The sequence below is a fragment of the Salmo salar genome, chromosome 04 (genome assembly GCF_965601325.2).
Source record: "Salmo salar chromosome 04, fSalSal1, whole genome shotgun sequence".
Lineage (NCBI taxonomy): Eukaryota > Metazoa > Chordata > Actinopteri > Salmoniformes > Salmonidae > Salmo > Salmo salar.
This window is the reverse complement of record NC_138294.1, coordinates 20,776,607-20,794,182: the sequence shown is the minus strand read 5'-3', so window position 1 is coordinate 20,794,182 and position 17,576 is coordinate 20,776,607. Positions and strand designations below refer to the sequence as shown.

At 43.6% G+C, this 17,576-nt stretch overlaps 1 protein-coding gene across 3 annotated transcripts in view; it reads left to right on the top strand.

Annotated features, from left to right (window-relative positions):
- LOC106610215 (mineralocorticoid receptor) overlaps positions 1–17,576 on the top strand; it is a 102,063-nt gene that overhangs the window by 49,470 nt on the left and 35,017 nt on the right. For 2 of the 3 annotated variants that reach the window (XM_045716588.2, XM_045716587.2), the window contains exon 3: positions 8,715–8,851. In XM_045716588.2, coding sequence (XP_045572544.2) covers positions 8,715–8,851 — 137 coding nt within the window. The remainder of the gene's footprint in view (positions 1–8,714; positions 8,852–17,576) is intronic. The other variant, XM_045716589.2, reaches the window with a different exon arrangement.

Genomic DNA, 17,576 nt, shown 5'->3' with positions numbered 1-17,576 from the left:
AGGGTCACCTTCACAGAGGCTGAAGTAAAGTAGCTCCCTAACAACAGTCTCTAATTCCACCTCAATAGACCTCTGTGTCTCGTTGGGAGGTGGTGAGTGGGTGTCCTAATGTTTAGGCTGTCTGACTACAAGTTACATAACTCGTTTTATCCGTTCTCTATCCCTCTCTCTGTTTGTTTTACATAATCTTTTTCTACATTTCGAGGTGTGGATTATATAAATAGTGTACTCTAGACCATAGCAGGTTACTGTACTGTAGCGCTATTGTTTGCACAAGTCAAGGGTACTTCTCTTTCAAGGCTGTGGGTTCAGTGAGACTATGGCTCTTGTCTGACCCCTGTAATACAGTATAGCTAAGTGGAATGACTCAGTGACTATATCGCTGTCTATGTACCCAAGGTAAGCCTACACAAACACACACACGCTTCTAGTCACCTTACCCATATACATATCTACTATACCTCTATCACTCCAGTATCCCTGCACAGTGTAAATATGGTATTGGAACTGACTCTGTATGTAGTTTCTTATTTCTTGTTCTTATTTCTCGTGTGCTTTTGTTCTACCTTGTTATTTGTAGTGCTACGTTGATGTTGATTACTGCATTGTTGGGTTTGGAGCTTGCAAGAAAGGCATTTCACTGTACTTGTGCACGTGACTTTAAAACACGAAACACACACACACACACACACACACACACACACACACACACACACACACACACACACACACACACACACACACACACACACCTTTCATGACCCCCATTCTTTATGTGCACTGTGTGTGTGGTAGTGCAGATGTGAGTGACAGACAGAGAGATAGAAGGAGAGCAGTACAGTACATGCCTGATGAAATCTTTGTCTTCTATCCAACAGAGCCCTTGTGAGGTTATCCAGGTTGTTTATGTGATATGTAATGTTAATGTACTTATCAGGGTCAACGGGTTTGATTCCCTCACATGGGTTCTGCCTTCATGGTCACAGCGATGACATCTAAAGTCACCCACGTAATGCGTTTACACGAGTAACCTTCTGAGAATGCCTCCCGTTACTTTGTCAATGACGGCAGATACCTTGTTATTTTCTGTTCAGTTTCCAAGGTAACCATTCCGACATCCAACCTCATTTCAGCGTTCATCTGACCCCAAGGGCACTCTCCTTTCCTGACCTGTGTTCTGGTCTTGAAGGCTAACTGACAGTCTTGAGCTAAAAACAAACCAACTCTCTATCTCTCTCTAGCCGGGCAAAATACAGAGGCAACTGACACACTAAGACAGATTTGTAGTGAATAAATAAAATACATATTAAAAAAAAATATCTGTATCGACAGACAATTATTGTAGGATATCCAATAGGCTGTTTATCATCCATAGAGATAAACAATCTCCAATAGTATCTTTCTATGTGGGTGCATCCCTGCCTTTCCCCCTAATACCACCACCATTAACTTTAGCTAAATCACCAGTCTTCACTACCTTAACTCATGCTGACAAAGCATTCCTTACACAGCTGAGAAAGTGTCCAGATATTTGAAGCATTCGGAGTATTCTCAGTGTTATCCTAGTGTGACATCCAAATTAGCCTGGTGTCTAGTTTGAGCTCCAACATCTGTCCTGTTGTTGCCCAATAACGCATTCGCCCCACAGTCAGTGAGTGGCTCTTTTCTGGCTTCACACCCACAATCACATCTCCGTCCTTATCTAGTTTTTCCATTATCATGTAGTCCCCTGAGACAAAATACAGTCTCTAGTGAGATACTGCTGGGGAAATCAATCCCATAGATATTTTACGGATTCATATGGAGCGAGGCAGGGCGAGAAATAAAGGTTGTTTGCTCAAGTTTTTCTGACTAGAGATTTGTGCGATGAAATAAACTGCTATTGTATCACCTGTGTTATTGTTTGAAGATTAAAGGTAGACTACAAACAATGAAAATGCTTCCCTGGGACTTTTTGTAAAGAAATATAATAAAAAAGGACGGGAGGGGGGGCTTTGATCTTCTGGTAGCATTGGAAGTCCCTTTGAGTTAGTCTCCAATGGTACATGTCTAACGTAAAAGAGACTGGGGTCAAGAGTGAAAAGAATAAGAGCTCCTTTTTAGACATGTATCTTGAGGCTAGATATATCACCTGCTTTTGCATGTGTCTGGTGGTGGTAGAACATTGGGCTCTTAAAGGGATAGTTCGGGATTTTGGCAATGAGGCCCTTTATTTACTTCCCCAGAGTCAGATGAACTCGTGGATACTGTTTTTATGTATCTGCTTGCAGTTTGAAGGAAGTTGCTAACTAGCGTTACCGCAATTGTTCACTAGCTTTAGCGCAATTGCTAACTATCTTTAGTGCAGTGACTGGAAGTCTATGGGAACGAGATTCCCTTAAAACACACCACTTTGATACAGTCACAACCGGACGTTACTTTTTTGTAGCAGATTAGGAGAATTTATGTAGCAGGTTAGGAGAATTCGGTTAAAGTTAGGAAAAGGATTAGGATTAAGGTTAGGGAAAATGCTCTCCTAACCTGCTATGAAAAATCAGTTCCTGTCATAGCTGTATTGAAGTGGTGTGTTTTTTTAGGGAGTCGCCTATTGGAACAGCTAGCATCCTGCGGATTTAGAGTCATTATGCTAATGATTGGCGAAACCACCTCTAACTTCCTTCATACTGGATGCAGAGACAAAAATGGTATCCACGATTTCATCTGACTCTGGGGAAATCCCGAACTAACCCTTTAAAAGTAGTTATTTTTAATTTTTATTTTATTTCACCTTTATTTAATCAGGTAGGCTAGTTGAGAACAAGTTGTCATTTACAACTGCGACCTGGCCAAGATAAAGAAAAGCAGTGTGACACAGACAACAACACAGAGTTACACATGGAGTAAACAATAAACAAGCCAATAACACAATAAACAAGTCAATGACACAGTAGAAAAAAAAGAAAGTCTATATACAGTGCGTGCAAAAGGCATGAGGAGGTAGGCAGTAAATAGGCCATAGGAGCGAATAATTACAATTTAGCAGATTAACACTGGAGTGATAAATGAGCATATGATGATGTGCAAGTAGAAATACTGGTGTGCAAAAGCGCAGAAAAGTAAATAAAATAAAAACAGTATGGGGATGAGGTAGGTAGATTGGGTGGGCAATTTACAGATGGACTATGTACAGCTGCAGCGATCGGTTAGCAGCTCCGGTAACTGATGTTTAAAGTTGGTGAGGGAAATAAAAGTCTCCAACTTCAGCGATTTTTGCAATTCTTTCCAGTCACTGGCAGCAGAGAACTGGAAGGAAAGGCGGCCAAATGAGGTGTTGGCTTTGGGGATGATCAGTGAGATATACCTGCTGGAACGTGTGCTAAGGGTGGGTGTTGTTATCGTGACCTGAGATAAGGCGGAGCTTTACCTAGCATAGACTTATAGATGACCTGGAGCCAGTGGGTCTGGCGACGAATATATGGCGAGGGCCAGCCGACTAGAGCATACAGGTTGTAGTGGTAGGTGGTATAAGATGATTTGGTAACAAAACGGATGGCACTGTGATAGACTGCATCCAGTTTGCTGAGTAGAGTAATGGAAGCTATTTTGTAGATGACATCACCAAAGTTGATGACATCACCAAGATACCTTGAGCGTGGCTGAGGTGCACCCGTGACCAGCTCGGAAACCGGATTGCACAGCGGAGAAGGTACGGTGGAATTCGAAATGGTCAGTGATCTGTTTATTAACTTGGCTTTCGAAGACTTTAGATAGGCAGGGCAGGATGGAAATAGGTCTGTAACAGTTTGGTTCTAGGGTGTCACCCCCTTTGAAGAGGGGGATGACCGCGGCACCTTTCCAATCTTTAGGGATCTCGGACGATACGAAAGAGAGGTTGAACAGGCTGGTAATAGGGGTTGCAACAATGGCGGCGGATAGTTTTAGAAAGAGAGGGTCCAGATTGTCTAGCCCAGCTGATTTCTACGGGTCCAGGTTTTGCAGCTCTTTCAGAACATCTGCTATCTGGATTTGGGTGAAGGAGAAGCTGGGGAGGCTTGGGCAAGTAGCTGCAGGGGGGGCGGAGCTGTTGGCCGGGGTTGGAGTAGCCAGGAGGAAGGCATGGCCAGCCGTTGAGAAATGCTTATTGAAATTTTCGATTATCATGGATTTATCGGTGGTGACCGTGTTACCTAGCCTCAGTGCAGTGGGCAGCTGGGAGGAGGGGCTCTTGTTCTCCATGGACTTTACAGTGTCCCAAAACTTTTTGGATTAATTCATTATAAACTAAGTAAGTCATATACACTGAGTATAGAAACGTTAAGGACACCAGCTCTTTTCATGACATAAACTGACCAGGTAAATCCAGGTGAAAGCTATGATCCCTTATTGATGTCACTCGTTAAATCCACTTCAATTAGTGTAGATGAAGGGGAGGAGACAGTTTAAAGAATGATTTTTAAGGTTTGAGAAAATTGAGACATTGATTGTGTATGTGTGCCATTCAGAGGGTGAATGGGTAAAACAAAATATTTAAGTGCCTTTGAACGGGGTATGGTAGTAGGTGCCAGGTGCACCGGTTTGTTTCAAGAACGGCAACACTGCTGGGTTTTTCACACTCAACAGTTTCCCGTGTGTATCAAGAATGGTGCACCACCCAAAGGACATTCAGCCAAGTTGACACAACTGTGGGAAGCATTGGAGTCAACATGGGCCAGCATCCCTGTGGAACGCTTTCGACACCTTGTAGAGTCTATGCCCTGACGAATTGAAGCTGTTCTGAGGGGCGAATGGGGGGGGGGTGAAACTCAATATTAGGAAGGTGTTCCTAATGTTTGGTATACACCATGTATAAGGAGTTGAAAAACTGAAAAATTGGTAGATATTGACATTGTTGATTCTGATTCATCGCAGAGTGCTGGTTGAATGTTGCGTTATATACTTATGCTAACTGCAAGGATTGATAGCATACTTAATGTTCAAAACAACACCAACACCCGAATATCATTTTCACGGACCAAAGAAGTGATTCTGTTCATCAACTCGTACTCGGCGAAACATATGATTATTAGTGTTAGTTTGTTGCTGCGGCCTTATAAAGCACATTTGGGTGTTGGCACGGTTTGGGCCAGGAACAGATGGAAGGATGACACTAATATCTGGCTGTAGTATTAAAAGAGGTTGAGCTCATTGCAATAAACAGACATTACTGGAAAGAGCTGTGGTTACGCGGATTCTGGTGAAAGTACAGTAGAGCTCTTCATACAAATGGACAACTGTCTCTGTTTCTCCATAGAGCAGGGCCATGCAAAGTCGGGGTCGCGGGGGAACCGCAGTGGGGTCGCCAAAATGTAAAAGAAATGACGTTTTTTTGAGAAAGCTAATTTGAAAAATAACATTTTATTGAGCAAATGTATCTATTGGTTTCTTTTCATTTTGATAAGAGTTAAAAATGCAATGAAATTACCGATTTAAGGTTGTGTCATTAGATTTGAGGTATGGTGGGGTCACAAGAAATTATTGGGGAAAAATAAGGTCCCCAGAAATTCTGATGAAAAAAATTGGGTCCCAGCTGAAAAACTTTGAATACCACTGCCATAGAGGTTTACCAGTTTAACTGTACAGTAGAAATATGCTATTGAATTAAAGACATACCAACTAACAAATATTAGATTCCAGAATGTTTGTTGTTGGTAGGTTCATGTAAAAACATTCAACAAACATTCCAGCAACAGGTATGCAGAGATAGCCCATAGGGAATAGGGTGCCATTTCATATGCACCCATGTCTGTATGTAGCCTATGTAAATTCTCTATCCTGACTGGGCTGGGTGTTGTCTTCCTTCACTATACTACTGATGGAGCTGTGTGTGTGTGCACAGTCACTGCAGCCAGCCTTGGCCCGCTGTCTGTCTGCTTGTTTCATAAGCAGGAGTCAGGATGACCTACATAACTCCTCCCAGGGAGGGGAAGTCACCTTGTCGGGGACCGACCGGCAGCGAGGCAGGGGCGGGGGCACGGGGGGTGGGTGGATGAGTTTATTGTGACGTGGCAAGGCAACTGGCTTACTGGCCCTGTATTCACCACACATCTCTGCATCGTTTTGCTGATATTACAGAGTTCAGTCAATGCATTTTGGTATGGGAAAGATGACTGGGTTTGTGGGAAATGAGGTCTGCTTAGCAGGCTGATCATAAATAGAACCACCCACACACACACACACACACACACACACACACACACACACACACACACACACACACACACACACACACACACACACACACACACACACACACACACACACACACACACACACACACACACACACACACACACCGTGCCAGTGCCAGTGCCAGACAGTTCCACTCACACACACACACACACATCTCGATAGACTCCTCTAAGCGTGCTAAGAAATTGAATGTGTGTGTAGATGGTCAAGGTTGAATTAGATCAGCGCTCCTGATCGTATCTGCTTGCCACTGTTGGTTTACCCCCTCCAGCAAGCCCTGGCAGGAAGTCTGTGTGTGTGTGTGTGTTAGAGCCAGTGTGTGTGCCTGAGTGTGTGTGTGTGTGAGTATGTGTCTGTGAGAGAAAACAGCTCGTTTGATGAAGGATGTCGGGAGAATGCTAACCAGACAATCACCTTGTGTGTTATTGATTGAGATGAGAGAGGTAATTAGATGGAAGGAGGGGGGCTGGAGGGAGGTCGTTTTTAATGTCTTGATACGACGTGTCCTGTTTTTGTACCTATCTCCTTGTTTTTGTTGTTTCGGTGGGGGGTAGGGTGTGTGTGTGTTTCTATGCAGGTGTGTTTATTTGTGTGCATAGGTTATTTGTGTGTAAATCAGCAAAAATGTGTATTATAGACTAAACATATATTTTTTTACCATGTACAACTTTTACTCCACAGTACTGTAGCCTACATTAAACACTTCAAATAACCCGGGAATAATAAGCCTTCTTGTCAATAACAACGCTGTGCTCTGTCTGGTCTTTACGTCTCTCTCTACATAGACTGCTTTTGGTAATGGCTGACTCAATATCTGGAGTAGACATTAATAACTGACATTAATGAATGGCACGCCCTGAGAAACAAGCCTTCAATATGTTACCCACTGTACACAGTGCATTCACAACTGCTCCAGAGTTTACTCCCGCAATTTAGGCTGATGCCATGTGCATCATTTGAAAGGGTCACTTTCAAACCTTTCCACAGGACATCACTGTGCCGCTGCCGAGTTCCTGCCCCGAAAACTATGTCAGGTTTCACCCAACGATTTAATCTGATCTCTGCTGATTCAGCGAAACTATTTGGAGCAGCCAGGCCTGGTCCGTTTTTAAATGTTTGGGCAAAATGTATACTTCCCTCCTTCCCTGCCTCCCTCTCTCTCCTTCCCTTCCTCTCTCTATCTCTCAGTGCTCAGAGAGATGTATTTTATGGTGCGTGCAACTCATTTTCCACCTTGCCTAAGTGCAGCAGGCCAATTGACCAATGACACTGGCTACACAGTACAATATTGAGTCGTCACTCAGTATTTTTTGCATAACCCCGGTACGCTCTGGTTAAGTTCACCTAAGGCATAGGTGAACTCGTCTGGCATATTATTAGAAAATGTCCCCATAAGCCATAATGACCCCGTAAGCTATAGTGACCCCGTAAGCCATAGTGACCCCGTAAGCCATAGTGACCCCGTAAGCCATAGTGACCCCGTAAGCCATAGCATGACTCACAACATGATTGAGCAAAGTTGTGTGATGTGTCATCACATCAACGCGTACATATGTGGCCTACAATGCCCTGAGCCCAGTGACTAAGCGATCCACCTATATACCTGGGTGTGTGTGTGTGTGTGTGTGTGTGTGTGTGTGACTAAGTGTTCAACCTATCCGTGTCATCAATAACAAGTTACGTCCTCGCCCCTGATTACCACCTGGAGAATCATTAACTATGGAGCATGACTCAGTGACATAACAGGATGTGAACTCTGCAGCCAGGTCAGTCCATAGTGGGAGCTGTCCCATTATCAACTTAGCTGATAGTCTATCTACATTGGTTTGACATCTCTCTCCACACGTGGACAACGGCATAGGTCAGACCCATAGCCTACATATCTTAGAATCCATTATTTAGGAAACAGTTGTTTCAAAGTTGACCTTAGACATCAGCGATAGGTAGTTGAAGGGGAGATATTGTTAGGTCAGCCTAGTGTAACATCTGCTAACAGTTTCTGAATTTCGACTGTAGTGTTTCTGACTTTAACCTGTACTCTGTCATCTGGGCCAAATCAACTCCACAGTCTTGCTGTTATTCTGCACGAATACACACACACACACACACACACACACACACACACACACACACACACACACACACACACACACACACACACACACAAACAGACAAAAACAGACAAAAACACACACCCCCCTCCTCACAGCCTCGCCTGTCCTTTGTTTTTCTTAGCCAGCTAAAGACGTCTCCTCTGTGTTTCTGTCAGCGTCATTTCCAACTCGCTGCAGTAAATCTGACAAGTGCAAAGTTTTTTCTCTTTTCTGTCAGTTGGCAGGGATCCGTATGGTTAGCCACATTGTGCGGCTAATGTACTGTTTACGTAGTAAAAATGTGAATGTTTCACAGCATCTTAGAGGCCTCCGTTTCTGATGTTGTTGGATAACAATTACTTTGTCAGCTTTAAAGGCTAAACTGTGTCGTCTCTGTGTGTGCTTTTGTTTCAGCGCGTCGCTGAGACACCCGTCGTCCACAGCCAAAGTGTGTCTGGTTTGCGGGGACGAGGCGTCGGGATGTCACTACGGGGTTGTTACATGCGGCAGCTGCAAGGTCTTCTTCAAGAGAGCCGTAGAAGGTAGGAAAAGTATGATATGCCTTTCCGTTTGGGTCTGGGTTTGGGTGCTTACTAGCATGCCTCCTGTTGAAGTCTGAGGAACCCTCCCTTCTATGGCCTCAGACTCCAAATGGGACACAGTGTAAAGTAAAGTCTTAAAGAAAGTGTGACATGCATTTTAAAGAGCTTCTGTTTATAATCTGCTTTTCTGTCTATAGTAGTACAGTTGTTTGGGGACAGTCAGAAGATGTGAATATGGCCTTTAAAGATAATTGTCGGCCATTTTGGTTGTGTGCGAAACACAACCCCTCCATTAGCGGGTTTAAACCTCAATGCTAAGTTAAGTTAGCGCCCTGGCGCTAGGCTAACTCACACCAGTCTCCATATAGTCTCAGAGGAATAACCTCCAGGGGAAAATGCTGAGCTAGCAACAAAGTAGTCCAAACCCAAATCATACTCCCCCAGAGAGAGGTGACACCAGACCAGTCAGTCTAAAAAAACACCAGTAACGTTTAAAAGGAAGTTGTAAACTGGTGTTTATGAATGACTCCATTTTTGGAGCTTCTAGATAATTACCTGTGAAATATTTATAGTTTTAAATAGAAATGTATGATTCAGTCAGAAACAAATAAGGTTAAATTGCTCAGCATGTACAGTTTGGGGCCTAAGATGACTGAAAACATCATAAAAACCTCACAAACTACATACTTCTTCCATAACAGCCTTTTAAGCTGTGTTTTAGCTGGGGAAAATCAACAAAAACTCATAATGCGCTTTTCATTTCTGTGTGTAGCGTGAGCCGCTGGGCTAAATCTCACACACACACATACGTGCACGGACACACACACACACTCTCCGAGGAGGCAGGCAAGCACAAACAAGGCAGTCGGTAGGTGTTTTTTCAGCAGTCAACTGAGGAACTACAGTGAACTCCTATTGAATTATGTCTTCATTTGATGATATTTACAAACAGTCAATATATGTATCCCTATGAAACCGGATTAGGTCTCCTGGGTTATCGGATCAGAAATGATATCATTCCACTCTGAGCGTGCCCGTGAGGGCTGGGGAGAGTTAACATATAACAGCTGAAGATCTGTGTTTGTGTGTGTGTGTGTGTGTGTGTGTGTGTGTGTGTGTGTGTGTGTGTGTGTGTGTGTGTGTGTGTGTGTGTGTGTGTGTGTGTGTGTGTGTGTGTGTGTGTGTGCAGCTGTTTGTGCAGGAAGCAGGCAGCAGAGTTGGCCACATGAGGTTGGTTAAGAGTGTTATCAACCAAGCCTATTTAGTCTTATTTTAGGCTCATTCAATTCCAAATGGGATACACAGTAGGAATCTGTTGACTGTTTACCTCATGGGAAACTGCTGTGATTTCTGTGGAACAACTGCTGCTTTGTTTACTTGTTCAATTAGCTCCTAAACATGTCCTCTTTCTGTGTGTTAGATAGCCATGTCAAATGATCAAATCAAATTGTATTTGTCACATGCGCCGAAAATAACAGGTGTACACTTTACCGTGAAATGCTTACTTACGAGCCCTTTCCTAACAATGCAGAGTTAAAAAGTAAGACAAATGTATAAAAAATGTAAAAGGAAATAATAATAAAAATGTAAAAGGAAACCATAAAATAACAAGACAATATACAAGGAATACCGGTACCAAGTCAATGTGCAGGGGTACGAGGTAGTTGATGTGAATGGGGGCGTTCTCGGCCCTCTGTTTCCTGTAGTCAATGACAGCATACTCACGGAGGTGTTCCTTTTGTCCAGGTGGGAAAGGGCAGTGTGGAGTGCAATAGAGATTGCATCATCTGTGGATCTGTCGGGGAAGTATGATAATTGGAGTGGGTCCAGGGCGTCTGGGATGATGGTGTTGATGTGAGCCATGACCAGCTTTTCAAAGCATTTCATGGCTACAGATGTGAGTGCTACGGGGTGATAGTAATTTAGACAGGTTACCTTGGCCTTCTTGGGCACAGGGACTATGGTGGTCTGCTTGAAACATGTAGGCATTACAGACTGGGTCAGGGAGAGGTTGAAAATATCAGGGAAGACACTTGCCAGCTGGTCAGTGCATGCTCTGAGTCCTGGTAATCCGACTGTGAATGTTAACCTGTTTAAAGGTCTTACTCACATAGGCTACGGAGAGCATGATCACACAGCCATCCGGAACAGCTGGTGCTCTCATGCATGGTTCAGTGTTGCTAGCCTCGAAGCGAACATAGAAGGCATTTAGCTCGTAGGCTCGCGTCACTGGGCAACTCGCAGCTGGGTTTCCCTTTGTAATCCGTGATAGTTTGCAAGACCTGCCACATCTGACGAGCATCAGAGAGGTGTAGTAGGATTTGATCTTAGTCCTGTATTGAAGCGTTGCCTGTTTAATGGTTCGTCAGAGGGTGTAGCGAGATTTCTTATAAGCGTCCGGACAAGTATCCTACTCCTTAAAATTACTTAAGGAGAAGATTGTGTCACATCTAAACTGGTACTGACAGGTATTGTAGGCCATCACTCTCTCTTAGATATGGAATAGCCTAGTTACAAGCTATAGGAATTGTGGGTAATGTAGTGTCTTGTATATTATGTTTGAACTGACTACTCTGGGGTCTGTTCTGGTGCAGCTGCTGCCTGGTCAAACTCTATGTGAACTAGTGGGCTGATGTCATCAAGGTTGCTTGTACTGTAGTATGTGTGTCCTTTGTGATGTGTGCAGTGAGCCCAGCTAGTGCTTACCTTACCTGACATCAGCATAGCTGCTATGAGGGGGAGGGTGGTGGAGAGAGGATGAGAGGTAGAGGGGGAGGGAAAGAAAGATAGAGGGGGGCGAGAAAGAAACGGGGGAGGGAAAGAGAGGTAGGGTATAGAATGAGAGTAGGAGAAAAAGACAGGGGAATTGCAAAAGAGAGACAGAGGGCAGAGAAACAGACATAGAAAGGAGGGGGGGTGAGAGAATGAGGCAGACAGAAAGAATGAGAGAGAGAGCAAGAGGGGGAGACAGACAGACACAGAGAGGAGGGGCTGAGAGAGAAAGTAAGCGAGAGAGAGGGAACAAGAGCGAGAGAAAGAACTAAAGTGATGTGTCAGCACCGAGCTCCGGAGAGGTGTAAGTAGGACGTGAGGAGACCTTCTCCTCCTCCCCCTCTCTCCTCCTTCCCCTCTTCCTCTCTTCTCCTCCCCCTCTTCCTCTTTTCTCAATGTGAAAAACCTGGCCTCTGTGAGTCTGATAATGAGCTATGAGAGGAGACTGCAGAACAACGTCAATACAATGGGAGAAATAATCCATGTTTAATTTCTGTCAAGGCGCCCCTCAGCTGCCTCACAGGCACGACGGCCTCCGACTGCCTCTGCCCATTAGACCCAGTTACAGACTCAGAGTCTCAGACCCATTTACAACCCACAGCTAGTTAGTATTCTTTACTCATCGTCAGCTCACATTAAAATCCTGTGGACTAGGGAGGGGCCGCTTCCTCTCAATGACAAAGTTGAGGAGTCTATAGGCTGGTCTCAGATCTCTTTGTGTGGCATTGGCAATAACCATAGGATTAGGCGATACTGTACAAAGGACCATGCTACAGAGTGTGTGAGTAGCGGAAGGAACTGGAATATAATCGATAATTCAGGTTATAATTTTGGGTTAGACGTAAGCTAGGTATTGACTGGGTTTGTGTGAATGGTAGTTTTTGGTGGTTTGGTAAGTGTAGCTTTAAACTGTGGTTGGCTGAACAGTACACCACTCTGATCTCAGTGGAACTTCTCATATACAGTATATACACCTCTTGGGCCAGTAACCGAAAGGTTGCTGGATCGAATCCCCGAGCTGACAAGGTCAAAATCTGTCGTTCTGCCCCTGAGCAAGGCCGTTAACCCACTGTTCCCCAGGCACTTAATTGACGTGGATGTCAATTAAAGCAGCCCCACCCCCCCCCACACGCACCTCTCTTTGAATGCATTCAGTTGTACAACTGACTAGATATCCCCCTTTCCACTCCATACTGCCTCCCACCAGACTGAAACCAGTTGATGTTTAATTCATTATAGAAATGTTCGCCCACTAACTGTAAACATCTCTCATTTCAATGAATAAATATTCTATAGTAATTTAGAGAATAACGGTGTATGCATTTTAAAACTCATTCGTTTGTCTTTTTATACACATTTAGTTGATATGACAAATAGCCTTCTCTGTGTAGCAGAGCACAAGGCATCATTTATTGAGCTTAGCAGCTGTTGCTAAATGAAAAGGGTTACGGTGGCTTATGAATAACACCCAGAGGTATTGCTGTAGAATCATTATCTCCTATAAAGTTATAGACAAATTATCATTCATTTCTGAGCCTTGTTGGTCGTTATTTCACCGTACCTAAAGTATCTACAAAAGTAACTTTTCGGGGTTACTGTCGTCTCTGTTACCTCACGTAGGAATTTGGTTTTGTATGTGACTTGAATTGACTTAGTATAGCAGACAATGCATATACAAGCAGTTAGAAAAGTGTGGACACAGTACGTTTCCAAGCCAAGCATCTTCACATATTGAACTAGTCTCCACTACCCCCTCCCCTAAAGCCTTCCCTATCCCTACCCCTCCCCTATCCCTGAAGTCATCCCTGAGACAGTGTGTTGATACAAGACAGCTGGGCTCTGTAAACCACTCCATGTGGACTGCTGCTCTGGGCTACGTCTCCAACGGCACCCTATTTCCTAAACAGTGCATAGGGCTCTGGTCAAAACTAGTGCACTATAATAAATAGGGTGCCATTTGGGACGCATCCCTTTTCTGGTCTGGAAGACTTTAACTGTTGAGTGCTGCTAGCTTATTATTCACATGTCATCAGTGGTTTGGCATACCGTTCTGTTTAATAATATTCAGTACAGTTCCTTTATTCCATGACTTATTATTTTACTGGCTTTTACTTTATTGAACTCAAAGGTCTACTGTGAAACCATTCAACCGTGTTACAGGCTAGCTGTGTATAGTATTGCAGTATGTGGCACGGGGATGATTAGCGTTACACTGATGTAAAGCTCTCCCTCTCTAACGCTCACTCTCATTCTCTCTCTCTTTCTCTTCGGGCATCAGTGGAAAAGTTCATCTGAGGACACGAATGGTACTGTTTATGAGTTGACTGGCAAGTCCGTGCTCCAATCAGATGGTTTATATTTTTACTGGCAGTTCCGTGCTCCAATTAGATGGTTTATATTTTGACCGACAGGTCTGTGCTCTTATCAGATGTGACGCCTCCTCCCACCTACTCTAGATGGGCTGTGTGCCTCATGTTGTCTCATATAACAGCATCTGAAACCCAGCCATTTATTAGACTCAGTCCCAGTCTCAGTCCCTCTCAGACGAATGGCATACATGTCCTTCTATCAGACTTACAGTAAACATATATTGATGTAATGTATATTTATTACAGTCATGCTATATGCATTTCCACATTTTATAGAGATGTGATGTCCTTTGATTACTCTGATATATTTTATATGAATTACAGTCATGCATAATAACCAGTTAATACCCATCATAACAATAAGCATGGTGTTCCAAAATTGCATATTTATCCAAGTTGTACCATACAATGCACACCACTTGTCCCTTTAACGTAAGGCGAGGTGAAGTAAGCAATCATGGATTATATCAAAGCAGGCATTATAGCAATCTAATCCATTCTAACAACGTTACATAAACTAACAGTAAGTCATTAAGACCACCTCTTAGGTTGTGTTTGACCCACTTCGTTAAGGTTACCTTAATCTCGGTAAACCCAGAACTAAAATCTCGCCTAATTACTGTAGGTCAGATGCTCATCAACATTTATATATACCTAGTCTGTCCACGAGAAATTCAAGTTACCAAGACACCCAGTGAAAGCAGCTTTTGATCAGGCACCTGTATTAGAGCCTATAGACACCTATACAATCCAAGACGACAGTGCCCTCCCCTTGACCCCATTAACGACTGTCAACGTAATTAGTGAACAAGGCCAGACAGTGACTGAGTGAGGGTGCAGAATTTCCTTAAGCCTCTAGTAATTATGCTAGATAATTAAAAGTAATTGTGTCATTAATGGAAGCCGAACCCTTTCCCACCAGATGTGTATTAATTAAATGTTGCAGGCAACAACAGCTGTGGATGCATTGATAAAACACTAGGCCTGAATACTATATTTTCTTTTGGCAGATTATAGTAATTGGTTTAGCAACATGAGTAAGTAGGCCAAGTACTAGGGTTACCCCAGGTTCATTCAACTATTGTCTATCCTCTGAATGCTAGTCACCTTAGTAGCAGTCCTGGTTTATTGTATAGGCCTTTTAAACAGTGCTACGTGGATGTAGGCCTACGGCAGGCCTTCTTCAACTTGTCCAGCTCCAGACCCAAATGAGCCTACAGTATCAGTGGTTGCCAGTTATTATTAATTGGTTCATTCTAGTATTGTGCAGCATAGATGAATGGTAGGTAGTAGGCTTAGTAGCAGTCCTAGTCCATTGTATAATAGACCTATGGCAGTGCTATGCGGATGTATCGTAACCGTGAGTGCCAGTTAATATCTAGCCAACAGACCGACCGGTCCCTCTGTGTTTCCTCTGTGTCCTTAACTCAACCTGACCTGAGATGACCCATGTAGGTGTGTGTGTGTGTGTGTGGAGCCACTCATGCCCTCGTTGCCCCATGGCACTAAAGGCCTCAATCACCACCCATCTACTTCCTCTTCCAGGCTGATACCTTTGTTCTTTGACATCAATGCAAAGAGGGTTCCGAGCGCTGGGTCGCTGGGTAGGATACACCTTAAGTGTTTAACCAAATAACACCGCCAGGCCAATCAGATGGGCTTTATCAATGTTATCACTGGCCCATTGGTTTGTGGTTGATATGCGCAGGGGCGGTGTTGATACAGTTGTGGTGTGGGGGTAAGTGCGTGTGGGCGGGTGTGTGTACTGTTGATGTGTGTATTGGTGTTGTGACTGTGCTTTGCAGAACGTTTTTGAATAAAAACGTTTTTTGTGTGTTATGACTGATAGGTATCTGAAATTAAAGTTGTATGACTGTACCTACTACACAAAGCCAGATTAAATCGCGTAGGTCTATATTATGCTAAATATGCAAGTGTGCCAATTATCCTACACCTACAGTATGCATGTCATTACATAGACTGTTGAATTATTGCATCACAAACAGTAGAATTCCTATAGAGGGACTAAGCACTGTGGTTGTCGTGGTAAAGCGGGAAGTTCAACCTGTAGGGGCGGATGTGGTTGCCGTGGTTACTGGGTTAACCTTTAGGATAGGTGGTGAGTCAGGTCAGTCAGGTGACCTTATAAAAACAGCAAATCCTGCGTACACTGTTGTGACAGACAGGGCAGTTGTGAAATCCAAGAGGGTTGTATATGTGTAGCTATTAGCCCCAGAAACAGGTACTGAAGCACTTTCTGATTTGTTTAATTTGGAAGAGAAGTCACGTTTGTTTTGGTCCGCTGCCGTAAATGTTCATTTTCAAAACCGCTCTATAAAAGAACGCTGCTCCTTCCTTCCAAATAGAAATCAATTATATTGTCTTTCATGTTCATGTTTTTAAATTGTAAAGTATTTTGTCTGTAATGTCTTTTTCGCTATGTGTTGGACCCCAGTAAGACTAGCTGTCACCATTGGCGTTGACTAATGGGGATCCTAATAAATCAAATGGAGGTCCAAGAGAACATCGACCACTAGATGAGGTGTGTGAGGGGAGGATGGAGAGGTAGGTTAAAGAATGGGGACTATACCTTCATGGATATAGACTATACCTTCATGTTGAAATAAAACCACATTAGAATGGGGACTTGATATAGACTATACCGTCATGTTGAAATAAAACCACATTAGAATGGGGACTTGATATAGACTATACCGTCATGTTGAAATAAAACCACATTAGAATGGGGACTTGATATAGACCTCATGGACCCTTGGGGGCGATGCTTCCGCAGGAATAAAACCACATTAGAATGGGGACTTGATATAGACGTCCGCATGGACCCGTGGGGCGATGCGTCCTCGGAAATAAAACCACATTAGAATGGGGACTTGATAGCACCGCAGGCCCTAGTGGGGACGGCCCGTCATGTTGAAATAAAACCACATTAGAATGGGGACTTGATATAGACTATACCCGTGCCACTGTGGGGCTGAAAGCTAACCCAGGAGCCACATTAGAATGGGGACTTGATATAGACTATACCGTCATGTTGAAATAAAGCAACATTAGAATGTCCCGGTGAGAGAATAATGACCATGGAGATATGTAAGGCTGTGAGCCTGGGGTAAAATAACAGAAGTTTGAGATAATAGGGGAGTAGATGGGAAACCCAGATCAACTTGGTTGGTGGGTGCCTATTCCCTCTTTGAATACAAAATGTATAGAGTGTGTGTGTTTGAATAACTTCCTCAAGGTGTACCATGAATCTAATAGGAACGTGTTGAGAACTTCTATTGAAAGATACCACTCTGACAGACGTCGTCATTGAAAACAAATTAGTGCTTTTCATTCTGAGCCTGTGTCAAATTCTCCAGCGTTTTTTTTTTATCTGGTGAAAGCCATTTAGGAGCTGACTGCCTTAATCCAACAACAACAGTCGTCACACAGCTGTATGCAGCCAAGGCGGCCTATGTCAAATGTGTTGGATGTGTGGTTAAAGAAATTGCCTGGCTAGGATAGACATACCACTGGCAGGATTTCTGTTGTTGCCGTTGTGTGTGCGTGTGATGCTCAGTAAACACTAAATATAG